This window comes from Triticum dicoccoides, chromosome 3B, assembly GCF_002162155.2.
Source record: "Triticum dicoccoides isolate Atlit2015 ecotype Zavitan chromosome 3B, WEW_v2.0, whole genome shotgun sequence".
Lineage (NCBI taxonomy): Eukaryota > Viridiplantae > Streptophyta > Magnoliopsida > Poales > Poaceae > Triticum > Triticum dicoccoides.
The window spans coordinates 841,416,703-841,425,366 of NC_041385.1; the positions used below are offsets into that span (position 1 = coordinate 841,416,703).

Here is an 8,664-nt window from a genome sequence, read left to right on the forward strand (position 1 = left end):
TCGTTGGAACGTCAGATTTTTTGCCCTGCTCGATACTCTTAGCACATGTAGAATGTGGAACATTGGAAAGGGCCTCAACATGCTGGTGTGGACTTCTTCGAGATGTTCTCTCATGTATTTAAAAGGCGGCCTTCATATGCTTCGTTGCCTCATGCATCAACTTGGCATCAACAAAACTTTTTTTCCACGTGTGCCTCACTGAGCAGGTCCTGACAACGTGTGCGTCCTCGCGACTCTGTAAATTGGGCAGGCTGTAAGGGCCTGAATGTGAGTAGATTTGTTTGCGATCCACTGCCACGTGGCATTCCGTGTAAGCGGGGAGCCAGCATGAGTTGCAAATGGTGATGTGAGGGCACTCCCAATGCATTATATTTTAAGTAATGTCATGTATGTTAAACGTGCAATTAAATATAACCCCTTCAATATCGATAAAATCACGAGTGGACATGGTGCCACGCGAGGATGTAATCCTGCCGGTCAGCTTCCACGTGATTCGTGCAGTTTTAATACACAAAAGCGTGTATACTAATATCTCTTCACTGTATCCAGGTAGTATAGTTTTCCTTTTTACTCTGAGCGCATTAAGTCTTTGTCAGGCTGAATGGGTATCTGCAACACACTCCCTGCAGCTTTGTGCGGATCAGAACGCATTGAGTTACTCTCCATTTATGTGCAACCAGCTTCAAGCGAGAATCATATTTAAATGTTTCAAAAAGTTCCGAAAACATTTGTGAGTGTTCAAATGGCATGTGTCTACAATCTGTAAAAAGTTCGAATCAAAACGTGAAACACACATCGAGAAACAAAAAAGACAAATTCAGTATGCATAGTGCCACAAAAAGACAAAAGCCAGAATGACACTATTTACGTTTGGATTTGTCCTTTTTGTTTCCCCATGTGTATTTCGAAATTTTGACTTGAACTTTTTACAGGTTGTCAACATATGTCTTATGAACACTCATAGTTATTTCAGAATTTTTTTGAAACATCTAAATATGTTTTTTGAAAAATTGTATCACGGAAGCACCTAATATGTGGGAGCATAGGATATCCAAATTACTAGTCAGTGACCAGACGTATGTTGGCCTTTCGGCAGCAATGATGATACCTGGCCCACATCCCGTTTGCTATTGATCCCACCATAATGATGTTGATAATGGCTCATTGTCACAACTACCCTAGCAGATTTACTCACGTTCATGTTAATTTGCTAGTATTATTTGCATCCTTATTCATTCATGTTAATTTGCTAGTATTACTTGCATCCTTATTGCAGACCACAACCCAGCTGCTCCTAAATGTAATACTAGTTTCTTAAAATCCAGTTTTTAAAGCTCGGTATATATAGATGTTTGTGTTAATATTTTTATTTTAAGTAATGTTATATCTCCTTACCCGCAAAAAGAAAGTTATATATCCTCGATAATACTAGTAACTAAATTGTCTTAGGCCCCCCAACATCATGTATATGACATTTGAAAAATGAGAACATCATATATATGCCGAGGCCTACCGTCTCCACTCGGGGAGGCACTATTACAATCCCAACAAGTACTACGAACAACTTAAAAAAGCACGTACTATGAACAACGGTTAAAGAAGAAAAAATGAGTCGTTAACCCTATGCGGTTTAATTACCAACATTCAAGGTCTGTAGGGAAACCAATGGGCCATTAAAAACGCGCATCACCTCACATTGATCTCTCAAGTACGTATACAACTTCATTTAAGATGCCCAACCACCAGCCCATATACCTGTATTTGCTGAATTAACTAGCATAGCGTTGGTGTATCCATTTAATCGCTATATAAAGTGCTAATCACATAGCATGCATGGACTGCCCAGATTACATCCTCGCGTGGCACCATGTCCTAAAAATCCGCGTCCCTTCAATATATAGTATCTTACTCCCTCCGTACCGATGCATTAGGCATCTTATGTTGTGCATCGTGACTAAGGAAAAGGAAAAAACAAGAGAATTTGATATTTATTTGCTAATTAATACTATTGCATGTAGAGAACTGACCACTCATGTCGTGCTAGGTAGTCCCGAGTCATTAAAGGCATAAACGCGCCATGTTCTCTATTGGCAGATTCCTTTTTTCATGGCAAGAACAAGGAACGATGTGGGGAGTTAATGCTTTGCGCCTAAGGCTAGTCATAGTGGGAGTAACATAGGGAGAAACATGCATGTTGCATAAGCAAAAAATGTGATGTCGCAAGTAATTAAAGAGGAGAGAGACAAATAAAGTAACATAATATGTTAGCATCACACAGAGGCTACCAATGCAAAATGAGTCTACAAAGTAATAAATGAAGTGGTGCATGACACTACACATATGTTACTACTTACAATAGATGTAGTAACATAGACTAGTAACATATGCATGTTACTAGTTTAAGTTACTCCTCGCTATGACGAGCCTAAGCGTTTTGGGATTATCCAGTTCTCATAATGTGCCTAATGCACCGGTACCGAGGGAGTACTAATTGTTATATCTAAAGGAGCTTTCATTTTAATGTGTTTTCTGAGAGAAAGTTTATGAGTAGTCTTGGATTTGGTGCTAAGAGCTATATCTATATTAAGATATGGTGGCTCTCTCGCTCCTCGCTAAATTGGGTGTCACATCATATTTTTGCCTAGATATCAATGCTAAGATATATTCCAACGTGGAGTACTGGTAGTGCCATGATACAAATTTTTGTGGTGCGCTTCTCGTCGCCCTGATTCACAACGTGCCTTTATCACTTGTCACTCAAGTTTCCTAGGACACATGAAGGCTAGGCTTTATATTCCCATCACCCTCTTTCCAGAGTGTCGCTACGCTCCTTTTGCATCATGGCCGAAAGTCATTGAGTAGAATTCCTCATTTCCTTCACATTCACACGCAAATGGCCTCTCGTAGCACTGTCGCCAAACCCTTCACGGAGAGATCCTCGCACACCGTCATCAATTCCTCTGCTATTGTGTCGTCGCGCTCATCAAGCAGCACTCAAATCCTATTGATGATGGTAATGATGGTGCACCGATATAAGAAGGAACGGACGCTATAGTGGGATCATTTAGTATGTCTAGAGGGGGTGAAGATTACCTATGTTCACTCTCTATGGTACCAAAATGATAATGTAGGACCCTGAAGCACAAGGTTTTATAGCAACTTTCCCCTCAATTAAGGAACCAAGATAACCAATCCACAAAGAGTGGTCACCAGGCACTCAACTAAGAAACTTAACTTGTGCACCCAAGTTCTATAGGGTTGTCAATCCCACTAATTTTGCAAACTATAGAATGGTTAATGTATCAAGTGTTAGTGGAAAACAATAAATTGTAGAATATTGAAGTGGAACAGAACGTAAAAGAAAGTTTTGTATTTACGAGGAAAAGTAGGCCGGGATCAATAAATTCCCTAGTACATCTCTGCAAGTAGCGTAGGCATAGTAAACAAATTACTATTGCGTATTGATTCAATTTTGTTTTTATGATGGACCATATATGTCATGATTACACATACGAATTATGTCTTTATATCCATTGGTTGCAAAGTAAATTAAGAAGTCGTCCATTACGATTGCGCCCTCCAGTAAAGTACAGTAAAAGGATTCTAGATTGGATCTCCTTGGATTACCTCGAAGTAGCGTTGAAAAAAAAATACGAAATAAACATGACATATGGTTTTGTGGTTAGATAAAGCCATCGGGGTGAAGAGGTGGCAGGGGGTGCATGTGGGCACCACACTCCTGTTCGCGCCCCCCAAGCTCAAGCCATGGGCCTTGTGTAGCTCCCCTCATGTGTTGTTTGTCCCATCTTGCTCCTTCGACAAAAACTTCAATCATATTTTTCCATCTTTATATCTCCATAAAACACCCTTTCGTGTAAATAAAAATTAGTAGGAAACAACAATTGACACTTTGACACTAAATTAATATTTTAGTCTAGAATAGTAATAATAAATTGTGCCTAAGTATCTATTATTAGCACAACCAAGAGGACCTTTTTCACAATCTTAAAGTTCTTCGCAATTTTAAGCTTAGCTAGTGTTTGCCTAATACACCCGACACATACAAGTCTACAAAGATTAAAGCATTGGAAATAAACAACTTGCACAAGTAAGGAGAAAGGGTTAGGAGAACACAAACACCGAGAGGCTTGACGATATCTTTCCTTACGTTTCGAATAATTCACGCTATCCTATTCCACGTCGATGAAGGCTTCAAATAAGAGAGATTCTAGGACAATACCCACATAGGGTCCATGAAGGAGCAACCAAAAAATTGACAATAGCTTACGACCACGAAGGACCACAAAGGTCTAGCCTCACTTGGGGTAGATCTTGACGAAGCAGGTGATCTTTGGGTCGGTATGAACTTCTTGCTTCATTTCACACCTTTGAAGGCTCTGATGCACACTTAGCGTATCTAGGACGTGTGCACCATCCAAAACTAACAACACAAGGTTAATTGATCGTGAATTCCCAAGAAATGCAAATGCAGCAAAAGGTACATTCCACCTTGGAAGGAAAAATCAATTGATTACTCATAAGGAAAAACTACTTTCAACTTTTACAATGACAAGATTGACAAATATTTTCCCAAGAGACCAAAATGTAACGAAAGGTACATGCCACCTTCCAAGAAAACCATTCAGTAAGTGTTCAGAAGGGTGAACTTCCTAAAGTTCGCATGCGAAGATAATCAGGTAAAAGGGGGTTGAGCTTAGCAACCTAAGAACCAACACTAAACTGTCAGGCTAACCCATCATTTAAAACTTTAGTATTAAGTTTTGCTTTGATTTTTTATAACAAAGGGTTTTTAGACTTTGGACTGAGGCAGGAATAGGTTCTAATAGTTAAAATCTTTTTAAAATTGCATTAACATTTTTGGAAAAGGTATGAGCACTTTTAAAATCACATGAATATTTTATTAAACACAGGGACATTTGTTAAATTTTTTAAAAAATCTTTCAGTTACATGAACATTTAATAAAATGCAAGAATTTTTTAGTTGCATCAACATTTTTATACGCCTTTTTTGCTAAAAAAAAGAATTTTTTGACATTTTCATTTAATTGAATGTACTCCATCCATTTTTATTTACTCTACATATTAACTTTATCTTAAGTTAAATTTTTTAGAATTTGAATAAAATTATAAAAAAAGTTGACAGCTACAATATCAAATCAATATCATAGATTCATTATTGAATATATTTTTCACATCATATATACATTTTTTATTATAAATGGTCATTTATATTTAATGAACATTGTGAAATTTTATAAATTTAAACTTATAACAAATTATAGATAGTAAATTAAAGCAGAAGGAGTATTTTTTTCTGAGAAACACCTGTAACTTTATTGATAGTCATAACAATTACAATTACAATGATTTGGACCTAAGATCTAAGAGAATACAAAGTAACTTCTACGGCTAAGAATTAAAATTAAATCTCTTGTAAACACCTTCTTCGCGGTACCAATCTCTTCTCGAAGAAATACTGAAAAAACTTCGGTAAAGAGTCTGCAATTAGAGTGGAGCAACGATATTGTCACTCTTTCACCCACACGAACATTACTAAAAAAAGGCTTTTGAAAGAGCCTTGAGTTGCCCATCTAGAAAGATGGGAAGCCTTTATCAATGAATGTATTTGGGTCCGGGATGATCCCCTAGAAGTATAGGTCGTCAAATCAGTATATCTTCACCATGGTGCCGATGAAAGATTTCACCTACACAAAGAATCAAACCAACAAAAAAAGCTTGACACAACAATATAAAATCATCAGATTCGAACAATCGGATCTGCGAGGACAGAAAACTCTCTAACCTCATGGCACCACCAAAGAAACGAAAGGAAACTTATTCTCACACAACTATGATGATCATTGAACATTGACGAAGAACATAGAGGTCATGAAGATCCGAGGTCCCCCCACCTCTCAGCGCCAAGATGGCAGCTGAAGGCGAGGGGACCTAAATTTCTTAGATGGCGGCGGCGACGAAGGAAACCCAAGCGCTGATCAGGAGTATTTTGTAACTAGTGAAATAAAAACGTACTAATTTGAACTGTTCGCTTTTCTTTTTATTTAGGAATGAGCTATATGTGGGTCGGTTCTTTGGTAGGCCCATAAAACTAGCGCAGCCCATGCGGGTATTTAACTATTTATTTATACAACGCGAACCCAATCCGATCTAGGGTTCTTACCATTTTGCGATACCAAAAATATCAAATTGCCGACGGCGGTGGCGAGATTAGATCGGTTCTTCGGAAGCGGAGATGGAGGTGGGCATGGAGATGGAGCGCAAGAAGAGGCCTAGGAAAGCGTGTGGAAAAGCTGCCAAGGCAGAGGCAGAGGCTGCGGCGGCTGCGGCTGCGGAAGCTGCTAGGGCGGCGGCGGCGGAAGAAGAAGAAGAAAGGTCCTGGAAGTGGCGGGAGGAGTTCGAGAGAGGGCTGGCAAACCCTCCGACGCCCGAGGAGCTGCGCGAGCGCGAGGAGAGCTGGGACAAGTTCTGCAGCGAATCGTGGGAGAGGTTCCGCGAGAGATGGATCGATGTCTGGTCGCACGGCAAGATCCCCTTCGATGCCGTCAGTAAGCAGCCAGTCCTGCCAATCTTTTTTCAGTTTCCTTCTTTCCTGCCCGCATCCTATGATTGATCGATTGATTGATGGATGCAGCGCAAATCCCCTGCATGCGTTTCACGGACGCCAACTTCAGGCGCCCTGGTTTCCCGTACATGGTCATGCCGGAGGACACACTGCAGATCGTCTCCGTCCAAGTCAAGGACCTTACTGGTGGCTTGCAGTGGCCCCTCGATGTCTACGGTGTCGTCGCTGTGCGCGATGGGGTGGATCGCATGCGAAATGTGGTTTTCAGCCGTGAAAGGGACGACTGCCAGAGTATCAATGAGCAGGTATTTTCCCACTCTAGGACATGGATTACAATGGAGAAGCAGCAATGGCAGCAAAATTCACTCTCTTTTGTGCTTCACCAGACATTCATTACTTATCAAACTTGGTCTTACTAGTCTAGTGTATGTGTATCTAGAATCAAGTCATAAGCTTTACAATTCATGCCTACAAACAAAGTGTTTCTGAACAAAGTTGTTGCAATACTGACCGCAACTCGAGTTTACATAGATGTAAATCTGCTAGTAGCTTTTGCTTAATGGTTTCGAAGGTAACAACATGCTAAATAAACCTGTACAATCTTGAAGGGGAATTTTTAACATGATGCCCAATCTTGAAGGGGAATTTTTAACATGATGCATATGTCCAGTTTTTGCTATGAGATATGTAATGCCTCTGCTTGCAACGCATTTGCAGGTCTTCAAATTAGACTTGCTTTCCTCTGTTTGAGTATACAGTTATCGTATTATTATTATTATTTTATTATCAATGTTAGATGAATTGAATATATTTCTCCACAGTCCTATTATTGATGAAAATAACTTTTTTTACTTGTAATTACTTGATAGATGAATTATGTTTCAATGAGTACATTCTCATTTTTACCAACATTGGATTCATTGAATATATTCCACTGCGAGTCTTAATTATTGATGAAAGATAAATATATTACGTACATTGTTTACTTTTTTTTTTGAGGGAACGTACATTGTTTACTTAATTTGTTATTGGTGCATGCAGGATTCATACCTAACACTGACAGGTCCTAGCCGCGGTGTTGTCATGTCGCATGATAACTCACATTTGGAGGTTAAACTCAAAGTGAAGGGTACTACTGAATCTGAAGATAAAGATTTAAACAAATTTGTGGACTCATACAGGTTGGGCTGCTTCCTTCCTATTGAGTACACTAGCAAGCTTTGCACAGTGGAGATGCAATACTACACTGCTTATAGTTCTGTGGAGGCCACAATTTTTGTTCGAGTCTTTAAAGGGCGATGGCCACATGGTTTTCGAGGTGTACTAACTGCTAGTACCTCCAAGAAAAGAGACATCCAAATCTCACTGCTTGAACTTAATTGTGATAAATTGCCTGTTGATGCCGATGGCTTTGTCAAGTTATCAAGACGTGTTATTTGTGTTGAAAAGGATGGGAAGCTGGGGCTGTCTATCTTACAACGTGGTGCAGGTGGGGAAGAAGGCCGAGCGATAGCTGGTATTTGGATTGCAGCTGAAGATGCCGGAAAAGCCACTCATTACATGCCTGTGGAGGCGCTCGACTGCTGGATGGAAGTTACAGTAGCATGGTCTCTTTTCAGCATTTGATCTTATCCTCGTCACTAGTTAAATTTATGTTTGCCTTCGTTGCTAGACTGGTTTATGTAACTGTAGAGAAGTGGCTTGTCAATTAGTGTGAACTGGTGTGTGGTTTGTGTAGTAACTAGTAACTAGTGGTCGATGCTTTTGTATGGGCAAAGTTTTATACCACTTTAAGTATTCTTGGATTCTCTTTCTAATTCTGCTAAGTAACGTGAACCATGTCTTGTTCTGATTTTAGTCCTTTTTAGAAGCTCGCGGAGATTTTATCTATAATTGGAATGTTCTCTCTGAGAGAGACAAGCCATTGTTAATCAGCACACATTGTATTTTGAGGCCAAAATAAATTTCTCCTTAAACTTGTAATTTGGTTAGTCTTTTTAAGAAGCTCACAGATATTTTATCTATAACTGGAATGTTCTCTCTGAGAGACAAGGCGTTGT

At 39.5% G+C, this 8,664-nt stretch overlaps 1 protein-coding gene across 1 annotated transcript; it reads left to right on the top strand.

The window, feature by feature from the left end:
* Window positions 1-6,188: 6,188 nt before the first annotated feature.
* On the top strand, window positions 6,189-8,454 carry LOC119278833. Its single transcript, XM_037560171.1, has 3 exons — window positions 6,189-6,587; window positions 6,674-6,909; window positions 7,646-8,454. The coding sequence occupies exons 1-3, from the start codon at window positions 6,275-6,277 to the stop codon at window positions 8,228-8,230; spliced, it is 1,134 nt and encodes a 377-aa protein (XP_037416068.1). The 5' UTR covers window positions 6,189-6,274; the 3' UTR covers window positions 8,231-8,454.
* Window positions 8,455-8,664: the final 210 nt, after the last annotated feature.

What these genes read in the sequence shown, in the direction of transcription:
- LOC119278833 (XM_037560171.1), top strand. Translation starts at nt 6,275, where the DNA reads ATGGAGGTGGGCATGGAGATGGAGCGCAAGAAGAGGCCTAGGAAAGCG. An exon ending in GATCCCCTTCGATGCCGTCA is followed by an intron (nt 6,588 to 6,673) that starts GTAAGCAGCCAG and finishes TGATGGATGCAG; the next exon opens with CGCAAATCCCCTGCATGCGT. An exon ending in GCCAGAGTATCAATGAGCAG is followed by an intron (nt 6,910 to 7,645) that starts GTATTTTCCCAC and finishes TGGTGCATGCAG; the next exon opens with GATTCATACCTAACACTGAC.